The sequence below is a fragment of the Strix aluco genome, chromosome 10 (assembly GCF_031877795.1).
Source record: "Strix aluco isolate bStrAlu1 chromosome 10, bStrAlu1.hap1, whole genome shotgun sequence".
Lineage (NCBI taxonomy): Eukaryota > Metazoa > Chordata > Aves > Strigiformes > Strigidae > Strix > Strix aluco.
Window position 1 is genome coordinate 10093924 of NC_133940.1, and position 27519 is coordinate 10121442.

Here is a 27519-nt window from a genome sequence, read left to right on the forward strand (position 1 = left end):
CTGCAGCCGCGGCGGGGCCCAGGGGCGGAAGGACTGGCAGGGCAGGACCCCCGGGCCCACCCGGGGCGGGCAGCCCAAGGTCGCCGGGGCGGGCTGCTACCCCACAGCCAGCGGGGGGGACACACCCCAAACCTTCCCGCCCCCAAGTAACCCTGGCTCCCCTCAGAGCTGCCCCCAAACCCCGACATCCACACACACACCCCCCCGCCCCGGGAGGCCGCCACCGCCCCGGGCCGAGCCCCGCAGCCCCCCAGGCCGGCGCCCCCGCAGCCCGCCCCCCGCCCGGCGCCTCGTGACCCGGCCCGGCCCGCCGCCCCAGCCGTGCCAGACGCTCCCGCCTGCCGCCCCGGCCGGGCCCGGCCCCCACGAGGCCGCCGCCGCCGGCGCCCGGCGCCCGCTCCCACCTGCCGCGCCACCTCGGCCGCCGCCATCGCTGCGAACCCGCCACAGCGCCCGCCCCGGCCGGGCGGGAGGCTCCGGGCGCGCCCACCGCGACGCCGCGCGGGGGGGGACGGGACCCGCCGCGCACCTGGCCCCGCCCAGCCCCGCGCCCCTCGCGCCACCGCCCCTTCGCCCCGCCCCGCCCCGCCGCCCTCCCGCCCGGCTCGGTCCCGCCGCTCCCGCTCCCGCCGCTCCCGCCGCCGCCGCCCCGCTCCGGGAGGCGCGGGGCTGCCAGCCCCCCCCGCGGCCGCCCGCGATGGTGCAGCCCGAGCTGCGGGCGGGGCCGCGGCCGCAGTGTGGCGGGGCGCGGGGAACAGGGCGCGGGGAGCGGGGCCCGGGCGCATGGCCAGCGGCTCCGCCAGCCCCCCGGCCCGGATGGGCCGCCGCCTGGAGCTCGGCCGCGCCCTGCCCGCCCCAGCGCGTGAGGGGTTCCCTCGCCCGGACCCTGCCCGACAGCCCTGCGGCCCCCCGGTGACACGGGCCGCGCACCCGGCCGGGTTAGAGCAGAGCCGTGCAGCGCTGAGGCTGGGTTGGGGTTCATCGTCTGGGTCTAAGGGTCTGAGGGACACCTCAGTAGAGCCCTTGCTATTTAAAATGTCTGCGCGCTTTGCACACTCTCCCTGAGGTCCATCGGGATGGGTTGTGCTCCCCCAGCAACCGGAGTGATGGCGGCTGGGCCGATTTCTTTTCCAGCGGCAGTACAGCCCCTTCCCCAGCCCCTCTTGGCCCTTCGGTGCAGCCTCAGCTCCCCGGCCTGGTGGGCAGGGGCTGGATAAGCCCATCTGCTGCTTTGAGGGTGTAGCTGGTGCCACTTGGGGTTTCCCTTCATTTGATGCCAGCACAAGCATCAAAAAAAGGCTAAGGGAGGATCCCTACCCAAACAAAGGCTAAGAGAGGGTCCCTACTCAAAGCAAATAACTTTCCCAGCCCCTGGGACCCCCGAGTAAAGCCCCCAAGGTTGGCACCCCAGTTTTAGCCCAGTCAGAGTACGCCAGTGCAACCAGTCCCTATGGCAGGCATGACCAGGGTGGCCCTGAATGGGTACTTTGCTTTGCACCATTGGTGCCTTCATTTCCCCAAAGCAGCACCTCGTTTCCCTCCTTGTTTTGCCTAGCTACCACCCAACGAGTGTTTTAAACTGTTCCCCAGGATCCCACAGCTGTGTGGGTCAAGTTCTCTGCCTCCCTAAGCCCACAGAAGCCACCAACAGCCAGTGACAAAACCAGGCAGTGCCAGAAAGGGAGCAAGGGGACAATTATGTTTTCACCACCAGTCGTTTGGGCTTTATGGGATGATGCCGGCTCCCCACACATCCCAGAAAAACTGGTCCAAGTGGTTGGAGAAAGGCAAAGCTCTCTCAAGGGCTGATGACCAGCCCAGGGCAGGTCAGAGCAGGGCTAAATCTTAGGGAAGGCAAAGAAAAAGGGTTGAAGGGCCTGGCGTGGTTCTTAGCTGCCTGACCAGCCGCAAAACTACCTGGTGGCAGTTCAGCCATGCTATGGGTATCTGGATAAGAATGGCCTTGGGAGAAATGGGGCTGGGGGATGTTTCCTAACAAAATGAGGGTACAAACTGCTGGTGGCTGCAGCTGCCAATAATGCTGGCCATGGGGCCTTGCTGGGAAGTGAAACACAGAAGAGAGGAAGGCCAAAATGCCACTGAGATGAAACACTGGGGGGAAAGGGACCCAAAACAGTGCCCTGGGCTGGGTCTTCCTGACAGCACAGAGATCCACAGGCCACCGGGAAAGTACCCCCTTGGGGCAGTAACCTTGGCCTTCCTGAGCACGGCACCAAGGAGCAGCGTTGCAGTGGTGGGGGGCAGTTGGGGGGGGGCTGTAAGGCAGGTGCCTTGGCAAGGCACCCAGGGCTTTGGGGTGCAGCCAGTGGCAGAGGAAGTCCCCCCAGGACCAGTGTTACGGATGCCAGCTACCATAACAGTGTCCGACCCCAGGATCCCGCTGAGAATGCCAAGTCCAAGTAAAGGTTTCCAATTAGTCTTTTATTAGCCCTTTGGTTACAGCTTGAGCTGGGTGCTTCCAGAGAGGGACCCCTACCCCAATTCACACCTCTCAATTACACCTGTACCACCCATCACCTGATCCCCAAGTCCAATCTCTTAATTGTGGTCAGTGGTCTCTTGATTTCTTACTGGTTTTCAGTGTTACTGTGCTGGCTTTCTTCTGAGGTTACTTCATTCTCTTGGAATTGTCTCGTTGGTTATCTTCTTTATTCCGCTCATATCTGAATTCAGCGAGTTCTTTGTTAGCAGCATTAGCTTTACCAAAAGTTTACCCTTGTTCAGCTCTTGTGGCCTAAGGCTTCAGCTACTTTAGCTGCTAATGCTAAGCCACTAATGCTCAACGAGACTATTCAGAGAGGAATAATGTTAATCAAATTTCTTCTGTAACACCAGCATCGGGCTGTCTGGGCCCCCCCTCCACCCGCCCCAGCAGTGCCACATGCCCCCTGGGGCCCCGCACACCCTCCCGCTCTCCCCCTGTGACATCACAACCGAGTGGGGCCCGGGGGGGGCAGACAGCACGTGGCTGTGGCCGTGCCCAGCACCGGCGGCAACCATGGACACGGCGTGACCAAAGGTCGCCTGCACCGCCCCGGCAGTGCGACAGTGCCGTGGATCCGCTGCCGTGCCCGGCGTGCCCTCCCGCCCTGCAGAGTCGGTTCCTCCTTTGCTTAAGCCAGGGCAGGAAGTGTGGGGTGAGAGTTGGGGAGCGCGAGCTGCGAGCTGTGCCCTGCCGGGGAGCGGGCTGCCGGCCAGCCCCGTGGGAGGCACAGCCATGGCTCGGCGGGAGCGGGAGCAGGGCTCGGCGGAGAAGAAGGTAGCTGGCATCGCCCGGACGTTCGCCCTCCTGGAAGCCGCCCGGCCACAAGTGGGGAGCCTAGCCCGCAGCTCCCATCTCTGGCCGGCTGCCACGGGGAGCAGGGAGCGTTTCCATCCACTGCAGAAGATGGACACCAGCAGGAGTGTCGGCCGGGGCAGCCAGGGTCTGGGGAGCTGGGGTAGGACTGCGGGCAGGCTCTCCGTCGGCCCCGGCAGTACCCGGAGGAAGGAGCTGAAGGAAATCCTCCTGCAGAGCAATAGCCCCAGCAGCACTGTGCGGTTTGCCACCGCTCAGAAGACATCCAACAGCAGCAGTGTCCTTGCAGGGCCGCACCAAGAGCAGAAGCCCGAGCAGAGCCCCGAGGTGCTGTCTTTTGCCCTGGATCCCCTGGAGCACGAGTGGCTGCTGACGGCGGCACAGGGTGATGCGGACAACATCGCAAGGCTGCTGGACCTGGATCCCAGCCTGCTGACCAGGAAAGACTTTGTGACGGGCTTCACCGCTCTCCACTGGCTTGCCAAGCATGGCCACTATGAGAGCTTCATCCAGGTCATCTCCCACGCCCAGAAGAAGGGCTATCCCGTCAACATGAACATCCCCTCGGCCAGCGGCGGGTTCACCCCCTTGCACCTGGCTGCCATGCAAGGACACGAGCTGCTCATCAAAGTGCTGGTGGGAGCTTACGGGGCAGACACCAGCCGCAGGGACCACAGTGGGCGCAAGGCTTGGCAGTATCTTAGGGCAGACACCTCCAGGGAGCTGAAGGAGCTGGCAGGGGCCTTGGAGGAGGACTTGGTCCAGCTGCGCTCTCACAACACCAACAACAACTGTAAGTCATCCAGAGAGGCCAGGGCAGGGCGGGACTGTGTGGACTCTGGGACCGAGGGGAAAGCCCAGAGCTCCTGGAGTCTGTCAACGCTCCGGAACTTTGTCAGACAGGCATTTACTTTCTTCCAAGAGCGCTGAAGATCTCCTGGCCCATTCGCCTGCAAACCCATGCTGAATAGCAGCTGTAAGAGGCTGCAGGGAGCTGGGAACTTGGCGAGGGCCAGCACTTGAAATCTTGGTCAAGCGGGGATTAAGCCCCTTGTTTTGCTGATTAGCGATATCAATTAAACTCTGACACCAAAGTAAAAAGAGCAGGTGTATTTTACTAGAAATAACTCAATAATATAACAGAATAATACAGAAAACATACAGTAAGAAAAGACAGAATAGTGCACTTAAACAAACAGGAAAATACAGGGTAATGCATCAAATCATTACTACCTGAGAGAGAGAACAGTGATTAAGAAAGATCCATCACCACTTGCATACGTTACCATCATCCAGACCCGCAGGCGCTGGGCAGCCCCGGTTACAGCGAGGATTTGGAGAGCCTGTCCCGGCACGTGGGAAGTCCTACGCGGTGCGTCCACCCATAGGTGAGGCTTCCAAAGTCGCTGTAAGCGGGTCCAGCCTTATATACCTAAAAATCAGCAAGCCAGAATAGCTGGCACCTTTGTTTTAAGCGGAAATATCTGGTTTCCATCTCACATTAGGTTCCCCCAGAGCCTGGCCAGGGCTCAGGGGAGAAGCTAAGGAGTTTCCCTGCTTATCTAGTTGATTTATGAGCAAGGTCACACACCAGGTCACAGGGCCAGACAACTGTCTCTGTGGCCCTGTTATCTTGCTCACACACACAAAGAAGGATACATTCAAGATAGACATGTTTTATGATGTTTAAGCTACATCTTCTATGTATATTTCACTAATGACTACATACTGGGTTAGTAGTTTTGGTTCTGGGCCTGTTGCTCAGGCTTCAATACTCCCACCTTTTACATCAGAATAGTTGGTTTGCTATAACTTAGTATAATACCTATTAGCACAATGCTTATCAGTTATAAAATATACAGGATTCATCTATAGGTCAACTCTGGCTTGGGCCTATTGTCCAAGCCTTAGCACTTCACCCCTGCACAGGGGCACCACGGCCACCCGGGGCCTCGCGTGGTCTTTTGGGGCTGTGCCGGTGTGTGGGGGGCAACCACAGCCATCAGGAGCACTGCCTGGGGACAGCCCTTCCAAAAAACTGCCTGTCCCCAGAGGGGGTTTTGTCCCTGCCCCTGCTGATGGGGACTCCTTGCCGCAGCTCATCAGAGCCCCGTGGTGGGGGCTCACGTGCTGGCCCCGCTGCAGGGAGCTGCTTCTCCGACACCCTGCATACCCATGGGGGAGTGCTGACCCACTGTGGGAGGTGGTGTCCCATGCTGGGGGCCGGGGGTGGACGTTTGGGCTGCCCATCCTGGGCTGCCAGCAGACTTTGCGTGTGACCGTAGGTGGGTCATGCAGCAGCTCTGTGACTTGGTTCTCCCACCTGTAAAATGAGGCCATCAGCACCGCCCTGGCTCCCAGCAACACTGGGAGGTTGGACTGGTCATGGCGCCTTAGGTGGCTGGACAGAGACACCGGCAGAATATAATCAAATATTTCACATCCATACCCTGAGATGCCAGAGGCCTGGCACTAGGCTGGCGATGGAGGAACAACTACGGCTTCAGAAACAATCCCCCCCAACACTTCTTTATGTATGCTTCTCTGCCGGCAGGGAGAGCGGGTACAGACAAGCAGACCATGCCACCGAGCTGCAAACACTTTCCAGCTGCCTCTGAGATCCCCAGATCTCTGCCACATGTGCCTCCTCTGGGTTGCTGTTTGTTTATGACAGATAACGCTGTTTCTCAGTAAAGTACGAGCTGGAGTGCCCACTTTGCCAGAGGAGGCCAGGCCCAGAGAAGTCTTTCAAAGTGCAAGGCAAGTCCCCCAGGCAGCCCTTCTGTGGGGACCCCCAAGACACTCAGCCCCACTGGGGATGGGGGCCGGAGCGGAGGAGGCAGGAGGGATGCCCAGTGGGGTGGCATGGGGTGGCTCCCACAGGGACTGGAATCTAGAAGCAGCTCTGTAAAGATGATTCATTGCTCAAAACCATGGAAAAGGTATGAAGACTGTGAGATTGTCTTTGTGGCTACTGAGGTCGTGCTCAAAAATGAAACTCTTGAGAAACATCCCTACAGCTGTATAACCCCACATGTATGTACTGATAACTGCATTAAAAGGGCAAAGCCTCTGGTCACTTCTTTGTGTTTTGTTCACCAAATGGAGCATTGACCAGCTGATTTCAACTTGCTTTTCACATTCTCGAAGGCCAGAGCTGCATCAAAATAGCTTCAGAAAAACAACTGCTCCTTCCTCTTTTTCATCATCATGAGACCATTTCTACCACCTTAAATAGCAGTCCCATTTGAGAAGTGACTCTCAGACAGCAACTGGGGAGTTTCTGTTCCCCATCGCAGAGCGACAGCCCTTGTGGAGACCCCTCGCTTCCAAGGGGAGCCACAGTTTCTTTCCAGCTGCATTTCTGGGGGTCTGCAGAGATGACCGAGGCGCTCTAGATGATCTCTGGCCTGGCTGCGCTGGTGAATTTACACCTCAATGCAGAAAGTTACATGGGTATCTCCCTCAGGGGAACTTAAGCCTGTGGGTTTCACAGACCTCAGCAAACCCCATTTATATTCAGATTGTGCTCTGAAGTGCTGCTCAGACACCAGAATAGCCTGGTCTGCAGTGGACGACACATGGAAGAACAGCCTCCGGGTGAGTAGATAGTGATCCAGTGACTGGATAGTGTCCAGTCCAGGTGACTGGGTGGACACATAGATATGTCTGGACATCTTTTTAATCACTGAAGTCAGCAGCAGAGACATACAAAACAGACCGGGAATGTATTTAATGCCTGATCTACCCCAGTTTTGTAATGCTCTAACAGATTAAAGACTATGGCAACATAGCTCCTTCCAGAACTTCTCTGGCCACATCCATGCCATGGGACAGCAGGGTGATTTCTAATGAGTCTGGTCACACCAGCACAAACTCCATGAAAAGCACTGATGTCAAAACACCTGCGACTTTTAGTTCTGGTAACCAAAATACTGTTGATAAAGACCGATGGGTGCATGTCTGACAAAGTATTTTTTGACCTATTATCCCTCCGTCACCCTTTTGCAGCAGCATGCTGTCGGGGAGAGGGTGTGGGGACTGCTCTTACATCCTCATCTGGTAAGGTGTAGAGTAAACAGTGGAATTAGAGTTTCCTTGAAGGAGCTGTTTCCTTGGCATTTGTACCTGCAGCTTAGTCATGCTCCACCAGGAAACATGGACTTCAATGTTCCATTTGAAAGTGAAATTTAACTGGCAAATGCTACCCTTTATGACTAAATGATTTTTTGTACTTGCCTCCCCTTGACAGCTAACCAAAACCCCCTAAAGGTTGCTTTTCCCCCCATCTTTTGGTCGTGGGTTTGAAGCTGTGTTCTACTCTGAGGCAAATTAGGCAGGCACTTCAGAAGGAGCAAGACCCTGCTTCTCTGGGTGGTGTTACAACATACTCATCAACGCCACCCCCTGCCTTGCCTGCCCTGCAAGGGTTCCTCTCCACAGAGCAAAAAAAAGGATCTTCAAATCGCAGTACCCTTTCTGCTGCTGTACGCCGTGTCTGCCCCAAACACCATGCCAATGACAGTGACCCACCCCTCTGTCTTGCGCCATTTATTTTCATACCTACAGAGGGGCAGTTGGTTTGGAAATACAAACACGTTTAAAAAATATTCCTCAAATATACAGTCAGCTCTCACTATGCTTCTCGGAAAACAAAAGCATATCCACCAAAATTAATGGACTAGAATATGCAAATTATTTAATTTTTTTCTTTAATGTTTCTGTCTCAGTTATCGTGTGTTAGCCCAGCTCTGCAGAGATATCTGATCCCCCCTGCAACTCTCACAGGGGAGGAGAGGGCAAAGACAGCTGCCACAGGAACAACAGAAATCATTCAAACTCAGAGGTATTTGTGTTGGTTAAGGTTCTGCGGAAGATTGATTTTAACCCAATTTTAATTTGTTCTAAATTTATTTCGTGCTATCTCTTAATGTCCAATTTGAAAAGCAGATTCAGTCAAATAGGGAAAAAATAATACAAGGGGTTATTTTCTAAAGCAGCTCCTTGGTAGATGCTGCTTCCATCTAATAAAAATAGCACAGTAATGATAGTAATAGGGAGACTATCTAATAAATAGTAATAAATAGTTCAATCTATTGCTCAGGAAAGCTTTCCCACAAATCCCATGGAGAAAACTGTCTCCTTCCATTCTCAAGTTCATAAAATTACTTTTTTCCTCCTCAGCCAGGTCCTCATAGACACAATTAGAGGAACTCTGCGAGCCGCTTTGCCTGCCAGCAGTGGTGATGGGGAGAGGCGGGGGGGCGTTTCACAGGGCTCCAGGGCTGATCTTCGATCCTCAGCAGTGCTGCTATTTCCTAAACACTTGCTTCAAAGAGAAGAGCACAGAAGAGATTTAAAAAACATGGGGGTGAAAGTGTTTGCAGCATGTGGGCGTCTGTTGAACATCTTTGGCAATGCTGTTTGCTGTGTTCCTGTTGCAGCAACTTACTGCTTCCCCCCGATAACGAAGTAGAAACTAGACTCTTACCAGACAGGAAAAGAAACTTGAAGATACCTCTGAAGTTGGTAAAAATCCCAGCCTTGCTCTCCTGCGCTCACAGAAACCTCTAGCAAGGCTGCCCCCTTCGTGTACATCCCCCTGCTCCAGCGTGGGGTCCCCCAGGGCTGCAGGTGGGTGTCTGCTCCCCCGTGGAGCTCCCTGGGTGCAGGGCACAGCTGCCTCACCATGGGCTGCACCACAGGCTGCAGGGGAACCTCTGCTCTGGCACCTGGAGCACCTCCTCCCCCTCCTTCTTCACTCACTTGGGCTCTGCAGGGTTTTTTCTCTTCTCTCTCCCAGCTGCTGTTGCCCAGCAGTTTTTCCCCTTCTTAAATATGTCATCCCGGAGTTGGTACCACCATCACTGATGGGCTCGGCCTTGGCCAACGGCGGGTCCATCTTGGAGCCAGCTGGCATTGGCTCTGTTGGACACAGGGAAGCTTCTGGCAGCTTCTCACAGAGACCACCCCTGTAGTCCCCCACTACCAAAACCTTACCAGGCAAACCCAATACAGTTATGCATTTGCACACACTTGGCATATGCTGCTGCTCAGCATTATTTACTACAAATTTTAACAGGAAGGAGATAAATGTATTTACCTTCAACATGAAAAGCAACACAGAAGGTGTGGCAGCCTGAAGCTTCCTCAGGAAGCTGCCACCCAGGACCTGAGCCACCACAGCAGGCTGAACCCAGGAAACAGCACCAGAGCACTTCACAGCCCTTGGCGTCAGGATGGGCTTTGCTGTAGCCACGTCTGAGAACAGGCTCACACCTTCAGCGTTTTCCGGTGATGAGAGCACCTACCCCAGGTCTGCACTGCAGAAAGGAAAGGAGCAGCAGCCACGCAGGACGCGGTGCTGAGCCACAGCCGCCTCCTCCCCTTCCCTGCAGTGAAAAGGTGATGTTTCACAGGCCCCAGTGGAGAGTGCCAGCATCGGGGAGCTGGACTGCTGACTGCTCTGAGGGGTTTAATCCCTTCTTTCCTCTCTCCCTTTTTAAATAGCTGCTAACTCTTCCTTTGAGCAGCATCTTGAGTTACTACCCTTCTGCTGAGGATGTTTTAAATAAGCTGCACCCGTGGCTGGCATCAACTTGACGAAGCCAACACAGAGCTCCAAACAAAACTCAGAAGATTGTTACTCTAGGGAACATGCAGACATTATGTACTACAGTCTATAGGAGTATCGCCTTTTGCAGGAGATCCAGTGCCTTGCTGTATTCTTCCCTTCTCCTTTCCTACCTCCTAAAGTGAAACTTTCATCTGATTACTCCATCGCACCCACTCCTAGCCAGGATCTTCCTCCCAGGCTCCAAAGGGCTGCGCTGCCCCACATCCTACCCAAGAGCAGCTCCCGGTGCTGCAGGGGCCAGACGCACACGGGGCAAGAAGCCGCCATCCTCGGCTACCAAAGGCGGGAGGTTCACAAGGAGCCACCCACAGCTGACTCAGGTGGGTGTCCAGGGGCAGCCTCGCCAGCTGCTCAGGTGCAGGACAGTTAGTCTTGGTATTCAAGTATCACTGATTATTCTCAGCTTCATGTATCAGCACTTGCCCAGTACGACAACGCCATCATTTGCACTGTTCAACACTTCAGTTGGGACATGCTCTTCCACTAATAAAAAAAAAAATAAGCGATCTGACTGACACACAGGCCTAGCTACACTGTACTACGTGGTCTACCCTGGATGGTCAAAAGGGCCATGTGGGAACTAACGGTGGAACAGAGAACCTGCAGCTGTGACAGGAGCCAGCCATAGGGAACACAGATGCATCCAACGTGTAAGCATAATGTAAGAGAGGGTGGTAACTGGAGACTGACTTGGTTTAGCAAGAGGTTTTTAGTTTGGATCCCCCTCACCTACCACAGCACACCCTGAACAGGAAGCCACCTAACTCCAGAGCATTTTCAGTGTGCTTTGCTCTCCAGCCCCATGAAACGCCGCCAGCAGCTACACAGACACATCTTTCGCACATTCCGACAATGCTGCTTACTTTTCTTAGTAACATTTCACAAATCTACCAGAACTATATTCTAGAGTCTTCCCTGAGGTTAAGTAATAAGAGGCTGACGCTCCAGCTAGTGTAGCCATGGTAGACTATGGATCAAAGTGAAGTCTGGCTTTTTCAAACCTACCTCTAAAAGACTTTAACTATTTATTTGTCTGATAAAAAAATTTCTTCAAATTACCTCCTCTAAAATCAGTTCTGATTTTTACCCCTTTTCTTTAAAAAACTGTTACACTTTGCTCTCAGAGGTTTACAGTAAGTGAAAAGGAAGACACAGCCTACTCTATCTGAAAAGAGCCAACAAGGTTTCTCACACTAAGTGAGATTATATTCACAGTATTGTTACTTTTCATTCTGTTACTATTCTACCATATATATACACGAAATAATTTCAACCAAGTCATTCAGGTTTGTATTTATTAGTAAGCCTGTACACTGGCAATACTCATGAAAATGCCTGAAAGAAAGAACACTAATAGAACACAGTCTTCATGTTTCAGATGCAAATTACTTCAAGATTTTCCCAGTTAACATCAATAACCCAGACTAGCTTATAAAAAAACCCCAAACACTGGGGATTGCAGTCCAACACTACACAAGGAATCATTTGGGGATCGCCGAACAGCATGTGGGGTGTACCAATCTGATGCAGAAAGACAAGTGTTTAATTAGAGTTCCCAGGAGACAGTCTCTCTTACAAGCCCAGTTTGGTCCTTCTCCAGTGTCTCCTTTTGGAGTTGTACCTAAGACAGAAGCAGTGTAAATTAGCAAAGCACATATACACATTTGAGGATGAAAAGTGGACTGAAACCACCTTGAATTAGCTCAACAGTAAAGGACTGAAATCTTTCCTATGTGCTATGGTGGCAAGCTGCCAACAATAATCAGCTGTGTACTTATTTTTAAAAATTTCCATCTCTGCTTACTTTCTTAATTCACTAACCAAGTAGCACATTACTGCAACAGAACCTAAACTTCAGAGAGATCAAGATGCCTGCAGAGATGCATGGGCACTGCCGTGTGAATATCCTACCTCCTCTTTTGGAGACAAGACCTGTGCTCTTGCATTGATTGTCCAGATTGTGAGAATGAAAACTACCTCTTGAATGTAGTTCGTAGCCTAACACAAAAAGTATCATTTTTGTTCAAAATATGAAAGCAGTGTATGGAAAAGCCCTCTTCCAGGAAAGTATATTTATTTATCAGTATGTACTTGTACATGTTAAGAACAAACGGTTTCACCACCATATAGGCAAAACCGAAGACAGCATTAACAGGGTTACTCTCAGCAGGAAAATGGCAGTGCTCCCACAGAATGAAGCACTGCAATTGCAGCCTGCTTTAGCACACGGTTTGGATAAAACTAATGACCGACGTACTGAAGCGCCGCAAGACAGAAGTTCAGGATTTTGCCCCATGATAAAGTATTCCAAAGTACTGCAATTTAGCTAAAACAAAACTCCTTTATAAGTCAGTATCTGGAAGACTGGAGCACAGTCTGGGGTGCACAACATTTTTTTCTAGACAGAAACAAGTCAGAAGTAACAGGAACAGCACCTGGCAATTCTGTGCTGTTTCACTGCCTGAGCCAGCAACTGCTACAGTCACTTTCCTCACTACTTAGGACAAAAAGTGATCTGGGAGCAAGAATCCTATTCCCTTAAAAAGTCTAGAGAGGGGCGTATGAGATAAAAAGCGAGCTGCACAGCACGAGTGACTGAACTGTACTGGTTGAAGCTTTGAAATCAGAGGGCTCAGATATGCACCACCTTGTGCAGGCCTCACATTTACCTAGTATTCTGCGGTATTCTCATTGTATTTTCCTAGATACAATGCTTGAAAATAAACACTACAGGCAAAGGAAAAGGAACCGTTGCAAATTAATTCTGCAGTCACGTGCCCAGGATCTTATACTATCCATTTTATCTCCTATAGACCCAACAGGCCCTTTGCTCCCTTACGCACGATCTTCTGTCTCTCGAACACCCACGCTCAGTAAGGTGCTGTTCCTTGAAAATGCAGGAACCCAGAGGGACAGCTGTGAGAGGGGAGAGGTGTTGGGAAGGGGAACGTCAAAGCAGAGAGGTTACTAGGGTAAAAATTCCGGAATATAATCGAACGTGCCATCACCTAACAGCACTGGAATGAACCGCACTGCCAGGGAAGGAAATGGCGTGGCAGCCCCACACCGCCTCGAGCAGACCCAGCGGGCTGACAGGGTCCGCTGGAGTTCCGTATCTGCAGCAGGATGCCTGTACAGTCCTCACGGCCACAGAACTGCACTTCTGCTTGCATAAATGCTTTTACAGAATCAGCTTCTGACTCCAGTCCACACCGCACTGGCAGCCCGATGGGGTGCTGCAGTTCCTCAGAAAGCAACAGCCGATCTCATTACCTGATCTTATTGCCCGTTTTCATGCGAATCCATTGCGGGATTGGCCGGTTCTGCTTCTGCTTCTTAGCAAGGAAGCGTTTGATCTTGAACGTCTTGTGAGACGACTGGAAGAGAGAGCAGCCGTTAGTCCCGCACGGCAGGCCCGCACAGCCCCCGGCTCGCAGCGGGCGGGAGGCCCCGCCGAGCAAGGCACCGGCCCCGCCGCCCCGCGCCGTGAGGCGGCCGCTGGGCCGCAAGGCCTCGGCGAGCCGGGGCCGGGAAAGCTGCACCCGGGGCCCTCCCGCGCGGCCTGCCTGCCGGGAATCCCCAGCCAGCCGGCGGCGGCGAGAGGGCTCGGGGCGTCGCGGCAGGGCGGCGGATGGCGGCCGATGGTCTCACCATGGCGCGGAGCTGCCCGGCGTCCCGGCGATGGCGGCGGCGGACGAGGCGGAAAGGGCGGGGGGAAGCGGCGAGAGAGGCGGCGGCGGCGGCGCGGGCTCCGGGGCCACAGCGCCCCCTGGTGGCGCGGCGGGCCCGCCCCGGGGCAGACGCAGCTCAGTGAGGGACGGCGGCGGCACCACGAGTTTCTGCGAGTTTATTGGGTTTAGTACAAAATAGCTATGGCTAAAATTCGCTAGCTTAGGAGGAGCTGCTACTGGTGAAGTCTCTTTCTGGGCTGTAAAACAATACTTCAAGTTATGAGGGAAGATGAAGCAGTACCGAGGGCAGGAGTTCAGAAACGTTTCACTCTAAAGAAGGGAGAATGCTGGAAAAGAACAGGATGCTCAAACCAGCTACACGTGACCGAAAATAAGCATTTCAGTGTAGGTAGACTTTACATGAGAATTTGTCAAGAAGTATTCCAATATTAAGCCAGCTTATTCATACACTCCAACTTAGTTACTTTATCCAGAGAACCACTGAAGAGGAAGGTCTCTCCCTCCCCACCATCGTTCCTGCAATGCCAGGTGTTCTCCTCTTTACGTGCCAGACGGCTCCTGTTCACTGGTACCTCAACAGCCCCAGCCTGCGTACCTGTCTCAGTGCTACACTGACGTAATTTAGCTATTGCTGCCTCAGGCAGGAGCACCACACAACACAGCAACACCTATGATAACTCCAGGCAACTTCAAGCTTGCTCTGCTTAAGTGCATCAAACAGCAGCTCCGATCGCTCTACGGTAAAGCTCTGGCTTCAGATCCAGGTGTCGTCTCCTCCTGACCACATGACTCATTTATTATCATACTTAAGGCCATAAAGTCTCTCTACTTTGCAAAGATTCTCTTCTCTGTTGTAGTTAGATGCTGGGAAAATAAATTCAAATAACTGAAAATACAATGAGAACACATTTCAAATTCCAAATCTACAACTGAGGTTCTTTAACCAGAAACATCCAACAGCACAATGCCCCCTTTTCTTCCCTTGTTCCTTCTTTGCTTCGAAGGCACTTCTGGATTGCGTAGTACATGCTCTTTGGCTGCACAGACAGTCAGAACACATAAGGCTTGCATGCTAGTCACTCCTCTTCCTTCGTATTACTGATCTCACGCTCTTGTTTCTTATCCGCAACCTGATCTGCGGGCTTCACAGCACTGTCTTCATACTGACACAATCTGCTTCGGCTTCGGGCTCCTGGCTGGTACAGCTGCATAGCTGGACGATCCTGAAATAAATCAAAACTATTTAGACTCTTTCACAGCCCCATGCTATCACGGTTATTATGGCATCAATGATACTAGAAATGGCTCAAATTCAAACTTTTCAAGGTGTTCCAAGTTAAACTATTCCACCGTGGTGGCAATGTAACTTCAACTGTCTCAAATCAAGGTTGTCTGGTGTAAGGCAACATCCCTGTTCAAGCCACAAAGAACAGTGCACATAGTTGACGTTATTTGTAAAGAGTTTCTTTTTGAGACAAGTTCAGCTCACCCTCTCTCAGAACAGAGGCAAACGTCAGAACTTCTTCATTTGTACCCAATGCCTTAAGTGACATGAAAAGCTCACATAGTGATGCTGCAAAACAGATTTGCAGAGTATATAAAACTAAACTCAAGACATGTTTTCTTGAGTCCACAGGAGACTTTCTGCCATATTCTGCATGTAGCAGTCTTGTCTCTGTTTTAGAGGAACCTGTTCAATCACACTCCTACTTTGAGATGTATTTTCAGGCACGTACAGCATCAGCAGAGACACAGGTAGATTGCTGATGCTCTACCAACACCTTAAAAGATCCAGTCTATCGCATAAATCAACAAATGAAAAGGGATCAGCACCTTTATAATTTAGCCTATGGTATCTTGGCTTAATTTCTGAACAGTGACAAGAAATATCACGAACAGTTTAGCAAAGTTTATTGGACAAATGGGCAAACTCTATAGCAATGGCGGAGTTTGTTACCAGAATAGGGAAAAGTTTCAACAGAGAAACCACATGGTTCTTCCCCTGAAGTGCTTTTATCCTAAAACCCACAAACTGGTCCCTATGAATCAACACATGAATTTAAAGAAATCCAGCACCTTGTTTCTGATACGATCCCTCTTAATTGTATCCTCTTTTTTATCGTCTTTGGTTACTTTCTCAGATTTGTCCATGCTGCTGGTAAAGTCTGTAAGATCACTTTTCTTTCCCTTTTCTCTGATTAAGTCTCTCTCCTTTTTCACCTCTTCCTCTCTTCTTCTAAAAAGCTTCTCAAAGCGCTCGCTCTGCCTCCGACGCTCCTCTTCTTGGCGTCTCTGTTTCTCCCTCTGTGCTCTCTCATATTCTCTGTCTCTTTCAAAATCTCTATCTCGGTCCCTGTAGTCCTTTACACACTCATCTTCTGATCTGTATGAAAACAAAACTGAAAATTAAGCTCAAAAGATTCATCAAACAGAGCTGGGAGATCAATGTAACACTGGTGTAAATTTGCAATACGAAGACGACACACTGGTAGGTTCTAGGGAGCTTTTGGGAAGCTGTAATAACCTGAGTCATGCACGAGAACCAGAGATGACACTGACTACTAGCATTTCCTAGCCTTCTGTTGACATAGCTGGCTGAGACTCCTCTGGCTTTGGCAAACACCTGAATTTCCCTGTCTTATTGCTATTTCTCACATGGCAGAACTGAACCTTGAACAGATCACAGAGCTGTTGAGAACTGCACTTTCCACTTTGACCTTTTACAAGACTTAGAGGGACTAACTGGAGTACACCTCTCCTCTTGCCATGGCTGGAATTCTCTCATTGCAAGGACAGTGCTCACAGCCTGCTGCAGGTCCCCTACACCCGGGCTTCTTTTGCGGAGTTCCTACAGCGAGTTGCAAAGATATTAAAATTTGTCCACTAGTGAAGAACTGTCAGGTAATTCACATGGCTTTCTGTAATCACAGGGATGCACGTTGCCACAAAGAACACATCCCATGCTTTATATCAGAAACATAATTTGAAAGGAATTTCAAAACATGGTCATGGCAGAGCAGAGCGGCCTAAACCTCAGTATGATCAGGAAACAAGTTATATATACATATATATATTTATAGCAAGTACTAGAATACTTTTTTGCCTTCTCTTCTTTTGTCTCCCCATCAGATCGTTTGGCAGATGCACTACTCGCATTTTTTTCCTCCCTCAGAGTCTCTTTTTCCAGTTTCTTGGATTTTTCTTTTTTCTCCAAGTCTTTTTCATCTTTTTCAGGCTTCTTAAGTAGCTACAAAGAAAACAGAAGTCTCAACTAAAAAGCTCACTCTAATACATATTGTCTGGCACAACACCGAAACTGCATCAAAGGAACCACAGTCCAGTAAGAAATAAACATTAAAGTAATATTACTGCAAATTGTAATATTTCTAAAAGCTGGAGTGTATGAGTAAGCATAATCCACGCAGCAGACTAGGATTTTTCTCCTAAAACAGGCCATTTTAGAAAGCTTAAAAATAGTCTCCATTCCATAGTAAATTCACAGTTCTCTTTACCACAGCATGTACAACAGTCACATGACAAAAGCTTTAAATATTACTATGAAGCATTACAGCATGTAAACCTTTACAATGCCTAATACTGAATATTACAAAAAACTGGTAATTTACTAACACCAAACTCATGTGATTCTTCACACAATACTCAAAGCACATTTGGAGAGACTGATATACAGATAACAGGGGAAAGGGAATGTAACAGTTTATAATAAAGAACTGTTCTAGACCTTAATCTTTGGTTCTTCTTTTGATCTGTCTCTTTCTTTTTCTGGGCATCTGTCTACTTTCTTCAGTTTTTCTGCTTCTTTTCTCTTCCTTCTCTCCTCCTCTTTCCATTTTCTTCTTTCTTCTTCTCTTTGTCTTTTTCTTTCCAATTCTCTCCTCCTCCTCTCCTCTCTTTTTTCTTCTCTCAGTCTCTGTGTTGAAAAGCAAAGAGAAACAGTGTAATTCCACACTAGAAAACATCTCTTTAAGCCTAACAAGATACCACTGCCACAAAGCGATAAGTATTTCATCACCAAATAACTCGCCTCAAAACTGCCCCTACTATAAAACAAGTCCTGTTGTCTCTATTGCTCTGTTGTGAACCTGAACATGTTACAGCAGCATATTTTTTTCTCACTCATAAACCTTGATTTGTACTGTCTTAAAAAAAAAGAACCACAAAACTAGCCTCAGCCTTTATCATTCTAATTTTAACTAAATCTGCCCTGCCTGTGATTTTCTCCATCGCTAAAAGTTAAAATGAGATTATGTGCTAGGAGAAAGATGATCTACAAGGACTTCAGCCATAACTGCATTTAAAAATGAAAGCATTAAAATGGAATGTGGTTTGGCAGTGCCACAAGAGACGTTCAGCTGTGACCACAATGCTCACAAAGCAGCACCGTTCCCACCAAGGCCAGCGTTCTAGTAGTTTAAAATACATGAACCAGATGTTCACAAGGAAATTGGGTCAAAAGCAGCTTCTTCAAAAGGAAGGGCGGAAACATATCAATATATACATCACAACGTACACACCCATGATTTAAATGAGCAAATTGTACTTGCAAGCAACAAGAAGATTCTGGAGACAAGTCTTACCTGTTTATTTTTCAAGAAGTTCAATAAAGGAGTAGTCTTTTTAGCTAGAGAATATATAAAACAAATGTAAACAATTTGCCTTATTCAATACTGCAATACCTACAACAAAACCCTATATGAAATGAAGAAGCCTTTGGGATTATCCAGCCTATTTCCTCTCATGCATGGTGATACAGCAGTGAAGTATTCCAATCCTATCCCTGAACAGTGGCAACTATTAGGGTTCTATAAACTTCTTTAGGACACTAATATGATATCCAATACACTTATATGTAAAGGGATATACAGTCTGCACTAGGCTTTTCCCAGATTCTCTCGCTTTGAAAGAGATACCCGTAACATGCTTAAAAAGAGCATTCTGGTCATTTTGGTGGCACTTTACCCAACCACAGTATCTCTTAACTTGTGCCTGCATGGAACACCACTGTTCACAGCATTTTGCATTAAACATCACTGCGTCTCAATGAAATGCAGCCACTCCATGGCCTAGTCTGGCTAACAAACATCTGACTAGCAGCTTAAAACAGGAAGGAAGGTTATCATATAAAACTTAAACCTAGAGAAGAATTTAGAGCATGGGAACAAAATAAAATACACTGAATAATATTAGCCTAAAGGTTTAACAAATACCAAGCAAGCACACAAAAGAATTCCATCTCCTCAAGGTTGACAAATCACAGCTTCAAATTATACCACATACATTTCTTTGTGCTCTAGGAAAATGTGACTAAAGTACATAGATTTCCATACCTATTAGCTCTTTGTTTCTTGCCTCTATTTCCTCCAACAAAGTTTCTGGAGTGGAAGTTAATTTTTCATCATCTGCACTGTAACTTTCCAAAAACTTCTTGTACTCTGGATCTATAGAGGAAGGGAAAGGGGGGAAAAAAAATTAAAAAAAGGAAAAAAGAGATATACTGTAGCTTGAAAAGAATTTGCACTGCACACTGCTAGAAATCTGGGTTAGATTTGCATAAATTGTGTTGTTTATGTATCACCTTTTCAAAGATTGGCAGCTCTCAAATGAGCTGCCGCATTATGTTTGTCTAGGACAATCACATTTAACAGATTTGCAGCTGATAAAGCAGCACCGATAAGCTTCACATATAATTAAGCAAACATTCTATTGGTAAACTACAGTGTCACAGTAAAAATACTACATTCAAATTGCTGCTAGAACTTTCAAGTCTACGCATGCAAAACAAGCTAGGTAGCTGTTATACCATCTTCAATAGTTCCAGTTTTGGCATCCTTTTTCTTACTCTTCTTTTTTGCAGCTTTTTGGAAAGGTGCAAATTCAACTATGGCAGCATATTCCTGACCTGTTAAGAGGAGAAGGAAAAATACATTAAAACAGAGATGGAACAGATATAAAGTAGAGTATATCATCCATGTCTAAAGCAGGAAGATAAGCCTCATGCGAAATATGCAATACTAGAGAGACTACTTGGACAGCACAAAAAAAATCTTATATTTTGAAAGCCATTTAATTAAAAAAAACATTTTAGAGACAGCAGAATTCATGAACTAAACACTCTCATGATGCAAATTCAGATTCACAACAAAACAGAAACACTAGATCTAAGACTGCCCATAACTGTCAGTTCAGACACCTCAGCTACACTGCACCACATAATATCCTCATCCTACAGACTACGCATTCCCTGTGCAAGTAGAAGAGAATATTTTAAGTTAATGCAACAGAGGCGAGTCTCAATTTTTGGCAAAACACAATAGAATGCAACACGTTACAGCAGGCTTTATCTTCTGACAAGAACGCCACATTTATGGCTGCATAAATCCAATACTGCTGTTGGGTATGACAAATACAGCATGCTGTTACACTGCAAATTGGCTTATTTAAAAGATCTAGGTGTTATTAGAACCTTGTCATGCAACCCTCTGAAATAAGGAAGAATCTTGTGGACAGAGCTTTATGTCACAAAGAACACCTGGCTGGATGAAATGTAAGACACATGTACCTGAAACAAAGTTCAAGGTGAAATCCTTAGCCTACTGAAACCTACAGGAAGACTCTGGTTAAAGCTTTTGCTAAATTACACATCTATCAATGAGAGACTAACAACTTTTAGTGCTACCCAATGCAAACAGTTTTGAAATGCAAAATTTAAAAACATGAGATGTATTGAATACCTAAGGTGTATTTAGAAAACAGATAAGCAGTGACTAAATACTTGGATGTTTAACCAATGAATTAAACAAAATATTTGCTTCCTACAGATTAATGTCTCCAGAGAGCGGTCACTTTCACAACTTAAACTGCAAGGAACAAGCTGTTCCTCTTACTGAATCAAGCTGGATCACTCGGTTGTAAACTGGAACAAGTAATAAGCGGAATTAAAAACTGACCAAAAAAAAAGTCACACTGAAGTGTACAAAACAAGCGAGGGGAGCATCAGAGGGTGGCATCAGTAACCTTAGCTTCATTTAGTTTGAACAGCGACACCACCTACCCAGTTTCAGTTTTCAGACTTTATACTCAGGTATGACAATGCAAGTATTAACCTCAGTAACACAGTAACTGGCTTTATATTGATACCGCTACTACTGCGGTCTACACTTAACTGGGTTTTAAACAAAATTAATTTAGAAATACGCAAAATCAATTTAGATTAGTTTCCACAAAGCACGTTTTCTTTGCTCTCTGAAATACCGCCTGAGACTTATTCAAGGCACTAAAACCAGACAAATCGGAAGCGGCACGTTAAGGCTGATCACACCCATCCCTCTAAAAGTCAGCTAGCACGCTGCACCCCCACCGGGGAAGGCACAAACATTCCACCGAGCACCGTTCACTTGCCTTTGTGATCGACAAAAACATAGCCGTCAAAGCGATCCCTGAAGAGGACTATGTCTTCCTGGTTTTTAAAGTTGATGTAGGCTCTCGAGAACATGTGAGGGTACAAGCTGCAGAAAGACAGGACCGAGAGAGCCAGGCTGACGAGGCGGCGGTGCCGCCCCTCGGGACCGGGCCAGCGGCAGCGGCCGCTCTCGGGAGCCGCCCGGGGGGGGGGTGGCGGCGGCCCTACCTGGAGTCGTTGGCGAAGAACTCGAAATAGTCGTGCTCGGGCAGGGGCTGGAGATGCTCCTCCAGCTGCTCCTTCGTCAGGCTGGGCGGCAGCCGCCGGATCACCACCTGCGGCACGGCGACGGCGGTCAGGGCGGCCCGCACCGCCGGGGAAGAAGTCGCTGCCGCCGCACGCCCCCCACCCCGCCACCGTCCCGGGGCGGCCCCAGCTCCCGCCCCAGCTCTCCCCCTGCAGCCGCCGCCGCGCGAGGCCCGTTACCGCGGGTGGGAGGGGCCCCCACCGAGCGGCGCGCAGGCCCCACCTTGCTGAGCGTCTCCTTCTTGTCCTTGGGCCGCTCGAGGCGGTCGAGGTCGGCGCCGCCGGCCCTGCCGTCCGTGCCGGCGGCGGTCGCGGCCCCGGTGCCCGTCCCCAGCAGGGCCCCCGGCCCGACGGCGGGCCCGCGCCGCTCCTTGGGCCTGGCGTTTTCCTTGTCCTCCTTCATCCCGGGCCGCGGGACAGCGTCGCGCGCCCCCGCGCGCCCATTGGCCGCCGCGCCTCTCGCGCGACTGCGCCTTAAAGGGCCACGAGCCGCGCCCTCGGCCGAGGCCTCCGCGCCGCGGCCCCGCCGGACTACGGCTCCCGGCAGGCCCCGGGCCCCGCCGGACTACGGCTCCCGGCAGGCGCCCGGCGGGGCCCGCGGATCCCGGCACACGGCGGAGTCAGCCGCCGGGGCCGGGCGGGCAGGGGCGGGGCCCACGCCTCGTGTCCTGCCCCGACACTGCCGAGGCGCGGCCCCCAGCAGCGCGGTCGCTCCCCCCTCCCCGGGCTTGCCTCGGTAGTGGCGGCGGCGCGGGGCAGGCCGGGACGGCGCGCGGGGCAGGCCGGGAGTGCCCGCAGGGAGCCCGGCGCGGCGGTGGGTGAGGGCAGCGCGGCAGCGGCGGGATGTGGTACGAGATCCTGCCCGGTATGGCCGTCATGGGCATCTGCCTCAGCATCCCCGGCCTCTGCACCCTCTACATGCACCGCTGGTGCAACGGCGGCAAGGTCAGCGCGGGGCGGGGCGACCGGGCCGCCAACCCCCACCCCAACCCGCGGCGGCCCTGCCCGCGGCCCCGGACCCCCCCTTTCCCCGGGCCCCCCCTTCCCCCCCCCGGGATCTCTTCCCCTGGGATCCCTTCTCGCGGGGCCGTAACAGGCAGCGCTGTGTGGGCCCGCAGGAGAAGAGGGTCGCCCGCTACCCCTACCAGTGGACCCTGATGGAAAGAGACAGGCGGCTGTCGGGTGTCAACAAGTACTACGTCTCCAAGGCAGGTGCTCGGGGCCTGGGGCAGGTACCGCTGCGGGGAACCGGGAGCCATGAGCGGCTCCCCCCCATCCCCGAGCTCTGGGCTGGGGGCTCCCACGGCCTCTGAGGTGGCCACTGGTCGCTCCCGGGGCTGTCAGAGCAAGCTCAGTACCTGCAGCTGGCCTGTCTGTGGGGATGGGCGTTTTACTTTTTTTTCTCTTTTTAATTATGACTTGGGTACTTAAGCATAGTTTAAAAGCTGCATTTTCAGCTATGCCCTCTTGTAAGTTAGTGACAAGCATGGTGCAGATACAGCTGTTACTTTTTCTTTTTCAGGGTCTGGAGAACATAGACTAAGGTGGTGGTACTTTGAAGAATCCACATCTATATAAAATGATTTAACTCTTCAATAAAGATATACACGTATTCAACCCTTGTATCTGTGTTGCTGTGGTGGGTTGACCCTGCCTGGATGCCAGGTGTTCACCAAGCCACGCTATCACTCCCATCCTCATCTGGGCAGGAGAGAGAATGTGTAACAAAAGGCTTGTGGGTCAAGGTAAGGACAGGGAGAGATCACTCACCAATTACCATCACAGGTAACCTGACAGACCCAACTCAGGGAAATTATTGCCAATCGATTCAGAGCAGGATAGTGAGCAATAAAAACAAAATCTTAACACACCTTCCCCCCACGCCTCCCTTCTTCCTGGGCTCAACTTCACTCCCACTTTCTGTACCTCCTCCCCCCCAGCAGCACAGGGGGATGGGCAATGGGGGCTGTGGTCAGTTCATCACCCGCTGTCTCTGCCGCTCCTCCCTCCTCAGCAGGAGGACTCCTCACACTCTTCCCCTGTTCCAGCGTGGGGTCTCTCCCACAGGAGACAGCCCTTTGTGAACTTCTCCAACATGAGTCCTTCCCAGGGGCTGGAGCTCTTCACAAACTGCCCCAGCGTGGGTCCCTCCCCCAGGCTGCAGCCCTTCAGGCACAGGCTGCTCCAGCGTGGGTCCCCCACGGGGTCACAAGTGCTGCCAGCAAACCTGCTCCAGCGTGGGCTCCTCTCTCCACGGGGCCACAGCTCCTGCCAGGAGCCTGCTCCAGCACAGGCCTCCCAGGGGGTCACAGCCTCCTTCAGGCACATCCCCCTGCTCCAGCATGGGGTCTCCCCCGGGCTGCAGGTGGGTGTCTGCTCCCCTGTGGAGCTCCCTGGGTGCAGGGCACAGCTGCCTCACCATGAGCTGCACCATGGGCTGCAGGGGAATCTCTGCTCCGGCGCCTGGAGCACCTCCTCCCCCCTCCTTCACTCACCTCAGTGTCTGCAGGGTTGTTTCTCTCACGTATTCTGGCTGCTGTTGCCCAGCAGTTTTCCCCTCTTCTTAAATCTGTTATCCCAGAGTTGCTACCACCATCACTGATGGGCTCGGCCTTGGCCAGCGGCGGGTCCATCTTGGAGTCGGCTGGCATTGGCTCTGTTGGACACAGGGAAGCTTCTGGCAGCTTCTCACAGAGACCACCCCTGTAACCCCCCACTACCAAAACCTTGCCAAGCAAACCCAGTACACCAGTATTGCTCATGCTGTACTTCCTGCCTTAATGTCTGTTGCTTTGGGCTCATCATCATTTCAGTTGCAGATATAATTGTTTGTGGTTAATGAGAGTTATGTACATATTTAATGCTTCACATATTGCTGGGTTTATGAGAGAATTCATCTCCTTGGACACATTAACCCCAAAAGGGCTGTCAAGCAGTGGCACAGGCTGCCTAGGGAAGTGGTCGAGTCACCATCCCCAGAGGTATTTAAAAGACAGGTAGACATGGCCCTTAGGGACATGGTTTAATGATGGACTTGGCAGTGTTAGGTTTACGGTTGGACTCAATCTTAAAGGTCTTTTCCAACCTAAATGATTCTATGATTACCCTGAATTGGGATTCAGACTACTCCTTCACTGCCAGGCCTGAAAACACAGGCTGAGATCTTCAGTCCATGGTGGGAGCTCTGACTAGAATCCTTCCTAAACCACATGACCAGTCTGCAAGCTCGAAAGTCCTAGTCTACATTTAATCAAAAATGCCTCCATCAGGAGGTTTCAATTTTACACTGTATAGATGACAATTTGGCAAAAGCAAGCCCATAACCTGTACCTGGAAATAACTGTTGTGATTAGGATGCAAAACAGAGGTTATCAATACTTGTGCATTTGCATAAAAATCAATAACTGGGGGGAGGATGCAGACCTTCCATTGCTGCCCAGCACATTTACTGAACAAGTATGAGAATCTCTCACCTCGCCAGGAACAGAGAACTGTTCGAGGCGGGACGGAGCACTCCCTACGCAAATTCTCCCTCCCCTTGGCCAGCAGGGAACACCCGAGCTCCCGACCGGGCACAGTCACAGCGAGCAGCACCCAGAGGGTGCGAGGGGCTCGTGCAGAGCAACCACCAGGCGAACCGCTCCGCTAAGGCATGCGGTGACAGACCCGGTGACAACCAACCCACCCTGGGTCACCACTGTCAGAGTGAAAAGCAAGGATGCAGATGCCATCAGAGAACAGTATCGTACCCTCCTGCAGTCTGCCAAAAGCGCCAAGGGGCCCTGGAGCAGGTCGAGGTTCACTTCAGCGCAGGACCAGGAGAAAGACTTGAGCAGTGAGCTGAGGAGCGGCACAGGGATCTACAGCCTTTGATTAGCCTGGAACACGCCAGGCGTGTCAAACGGAGTAGCCCTAAATGGAGACTATGGCATTTATTCCCCACAAACTCTTTCAAATATAGGGCTTTTTTTTTTTTTTTTTTTTTTTTTTTTTTTACCAGAAATAGTTCTTCCAAAATAAAACTTGAGCCCTCATCCTGTCAGCACCTCAGTGAACATGATGACTTCCCATGATTCGGTACAGCTAGCGGACATTAAACAAGGACTCTGCTATTTTTAACAGCATAAATAATGACATAGCTATTTGGGGATCTCTGTCCCACTCGATTTTTGGGATATTTAAGTACAGCTGATAGCCAATTACTACCAAAGAAAAGAGAAGTTAAGGATGAAATTCCTCTAAGAACAAATAGCACAAATCACCACTACTGAGCACAGAGGACCACTCCAGTGTATTTGTAATGCATTGCCAAAAGAATTTCACATCTCCCTGATGTGAAAACAACAAAAATACACTCCTAACTTGCCATCTCCCCCAACAGGCTGTTAAGGAAGAGCTAGCAAAGTCCCTGAGGCTTGGAGAAGTGAAGAAAGCACTTTTTAAAAATGGCTTAAAGACAGTTTTTCCTCTCAGAAGTTTTTCAGACAATTACTGAGGTCAGCAGTGACCAAGGAATAATTAAACGCCTGCGGTGCTGTGAAAGCTGGATTTGGAGGCACAGCAAGGGAGAAGAGAAGATGCGCAGTTCGGGCACTAACCTACTGGGAGCCCCAGATTTAAATCCTTATTTCGCTAAGGTCTGCTGGGGTCAGAGCAGACCAAGTTCCTCGGTGCAGCACCGGCCCACGCCGGGGGACATCAGCAGCACCGCCCCTCGCAGAGCACTACACAGATAAACACCCTGGACACCCTGAAAAAATTCAATACTGTGTCAACGGGGCACAGTAAGCACGCGCCAGGATGGATGCTGGAACAAGTCAGGAGGTGGTATTCCGTGAGGCAGCCTTTCATCCTGAAGGCCAGAACTCAAAAGAGGGCTAAAGCCACAGTTCACAGCATTTGCCCCTTTTGACCTTTTCATTAGGCACACACAGAGTCACCCCCAGACAGGCCTCTCAGCAGGAGAGGTTTGCGGCAGAGGGGAGTTTGTCCCAAAGGTTTAGGGAGGGACAGGACAACGAAAAAGCTAGTTCATTGCAAGCTGTATTTCTGCTCTAAAGTAAGTATGCACAGTCCTTGGCGCTGGAAAGGGAAGTTAGCACTGGGCTTGCGGGTGCTGAACAAGAGGCACAGAATGAAGCCCTGACAGCACAGCTCACGGACACCAGGCTCCCCCATGGCTTCTGGCTGCCCACGTTTCTCAAAGCCCAGTAATAGCTGTAATTTCCAAACCAAAAGATCGCTAGGCAATCTAGTCTTGAACAGTGTCTGTGAAAAGAAACTCTGTTGAGGTGGTTGTATTTGAAGAACTGACAGTGTTTTGTCTCTGCTTTTGCTTCCCAAACTTCAGGTAGCAAAGTCGGGGCACCAGGCACACAAACCCAGCTTTTACCATTTAACAACATACTAATAACATTGCTCTGGAAAAGGTGGTTTGGGGCAAACTATAAGTCTAGTAAACATAATTATCTTTTGTTCAGTGGCAAAATAACTGCCTTGGAGAAGGCTCTGAATGAAGATTCCATAGAGGGAGTTGCATGCAGGTCTGACAGCAGAGCAGCTGCTGTGACATCTGCACTGTAGCAGGGAGGGAAGGACGGGCTGAACCAGCTGCTGCAGCCAGACACTCAGAGGAAGCAACACATGGCAAATCCCCTTCCACCTCCACAACACAGCCATGGCTGGAATATCCCTTGGGTCAGTTGGGGTCAGCTGTCCCAGCTGTGCCCCCTCCCAGCTCCTTGTGCACCCCCAGCCTCCTCGCTGGTGGGGTGGGGTGAGGAGCAGAAAAGGCCTTGACTCTGTGTCAGCGCTGCCCAGCGGTAACGAAAACATCCCTGTGCTATCAACACTGCTGTCAGCACAAACCCAAACCACAGCCCCATACCAGCTACTAAGAAGAAAATGAACTCTACCCCAGTCAAAAGCAGCACAACAGCCCATAGCCACCAGTCAGAAATCTTATATCCTATCACAAACTTAAAATTGTAACATACCAGTCTTTGCCTTCACAAGACAACACTCACAGAGGCTTTAAACCAAAACTATTCTAATCCATGAGAAACGTTGTACAAATACAGAGGTTATTTTTGAAGAAGCAGATAGTAGCTCTCACCTAATTAAAATGCGTGCTTTTTGAGGTTTT

At 50.6% G+C, this 27519-nt stretch overlaps 5 protein-coding genes and 1 non-coding gene across 12 annotated transcripts in view; 2 read left to right on the plus strand and 4 right to left on the minus strand.

Moving 5' to 3' along the window:
• SEPTIN6 (septin 6) overlaps positions 1-482 on the minus strand; it is a 32152-nt gene extending 31670 nt beyond the window's left edge. For all 7 annotated transcript variants that reach the window (XM_074835209.1, XM_074835207.1, XM_074835208.1 and 4 more), the window contains exon 1: positions 405-482. In XM_074835209.1, the coding sequence (XP_074691310.1) occupies positions 405-431 (27 nt within the window). In that variant the 5' untranslated portion in view covers positions 432-482. The remainder of the gene's footprint in view (positions 1-404) is intronic.
• A 2652-nt stretch (positions 483-3134) lies between these two features.
• Positions 3135-4799, plus strand: SOWAHD (sosondowah ankyrin repeat domain family member D). The gene has a single exon (XM_074835212.1). It carries the CDS (start codon positions 3239-3241, stop codon positions 4247-4249), a length of 1011 nt encoding a protein of 336 aa, XP_074691313.1. The 5' UTR covers positions 3135-3238; the 3' UTR covers positions 4250-4799.
• Positions 4800-11234: 6435 nt separating this feature from the next.
• Positions 11235-13741, minus strand: RPL39 (ribosomal protein L39). Its single transcript, XM_074835215.1, has 3 exons — positions 13608-13741; positions 13230-13333; positions 11235-11577 (listed from the first exon to the last, which is right to left on the minus strand). The coding sequence occupies exons 1-3, from the start codon at positions 13608-13610 to the stop codon at positions 11529-11531; spliced, it is 156 nt and encodes a 51-aa protein (XP_074691316.1). The 5' UTR covers positions 13611-13741; the 3' UTR covers positions 11235-11528.
• LOC141928026 (small nucleolar RNA SNORA69) lies at positions 12046-12177 on the minus strand. Its single transcript, XR_012624649.1, has one exon. It is a non-coding gene; the product is annotated as a small nucleolar RNA SNORA69 (small nucleolar RNA).
• A 48-nt stretch (positions 13742-13789) lies between the features above and the next one.
• On the minus strand, positions 13790-21836 carry UPF3B (UPF3B regulator of nonsense mediated mRNA decay). Its single transcript, XM_074835211.1, has 10 exons — positions 21598-21836; positions 21297-21403; positions 21068-21174; positions 19470-19568; positions 18997-19107; positions 18247-18290; positions 17391-17579; positions 16744-16895; positions 15725-16031; positions 13790-14871 (listed from the first exon to the last, which is right to left on the minus strand). The coding sequence occupies exons 1-10, from the start codon at positions 21775-21777 to the stop codon at positions 14725-14727; spliced, it is 1443 nt and encodes a 480-aa protein (XP_074691312.1). The 5' UTR covers positions 21778-21836; the 3' UTR covers positions 13790-14724.
• A 163-nt stretch (positions 21837-21999) lies between these two features.
• On the plus strand, positions 22000-22991 carry NDUFA1 (NADH:ubiquinone oxidoreductase subunit A1). The gene is made up of 3 exons (XM_074835213.1): positions 22000-22319; positions 22493-22582; positions 22897-22991. The coding sequence occupies exons 1-3, from the start codon at positions 22218-22220 to the stop codon at positions 22915-22917; spliced, it is 213 nt and encodes a 70-aa protein (XP_074691314.1). The 5' UTR covers positions 22000-22217; the 3' UTR covers positions 22918-22991.
• Positions 22992-27519: the final 4528 nt, after the last annotated feature.

What these genes read in the sequence shown, in the direction of transcription:
- RPL39 (XM_074835215.1), bottom strand. An exon ending in AAAACGGGCAATAAGATCAG is followed by an intron (nt 11,578 to 13,229) that starts GTAATGAGATCG and finishes CTTCTGTCTTAG; the next exon opens with GTACAACTCCAAAAGGAGAC.
- UPF3B (XM_074835211.1), bottom strand. Translation starts at nt 21,777, where the DNA reads ATGAAGGAGGACAAGGAAAACGCCAGGCCCAAGGAGCGGCGCGGGCCC. An exon ending in AAGAAGAACCAAAGATTAAG is followed by an intron (nt 16,896 to 17,390) that starts GTCTAGAACAGT and finishes TTTTCTTTGTAG; the next exon opens with CTACTTAAGAAGCCTGAAAA. An exon ending in AAAGAAGAGAAGGCAAAAAA is followed by an intron (nt 16,032 to 16,743) that starts GTATTCTAGTAC and finishes GTTTTCATACAG; the next exon opens with ATCAGAAGATGAGTGTGTAA.
- NDUFA1 (XM_074835213.1), top strand. Translation starts at nt 22,218, where the DNA reads ATGTGGTACGAGATCCTGCCCGGTATGGCCGTCATGGGCATCTGCCTC. An exon ending in GCTGGTGCAACGGCGGCAAG is followed by an intron (nt 22,320 to 22,492) that starts GTCAGCGCGGGG and finishes GTGGGCCCGCAG; the next exon opens with GAGAAGAGGGTCGCCCGCTA. An exon ending in ACAAGTACTACGTCTCCAAG is followed by an intron (nt 22,583 to 22,896) that starts GCAGGTGCTCGG and finishes TTTCTTTTTCAG; the next exon opens with GGTCTGGAGAACATAGACTA.
- SOWAHD (XM_074835212.1), top strand. Translation starts at nt 3,239, where the DNA reads ATGGCTCGGCGGGAGCGGGAGCAGGGCTCGGCGGAGAAGAAGGTAGCT.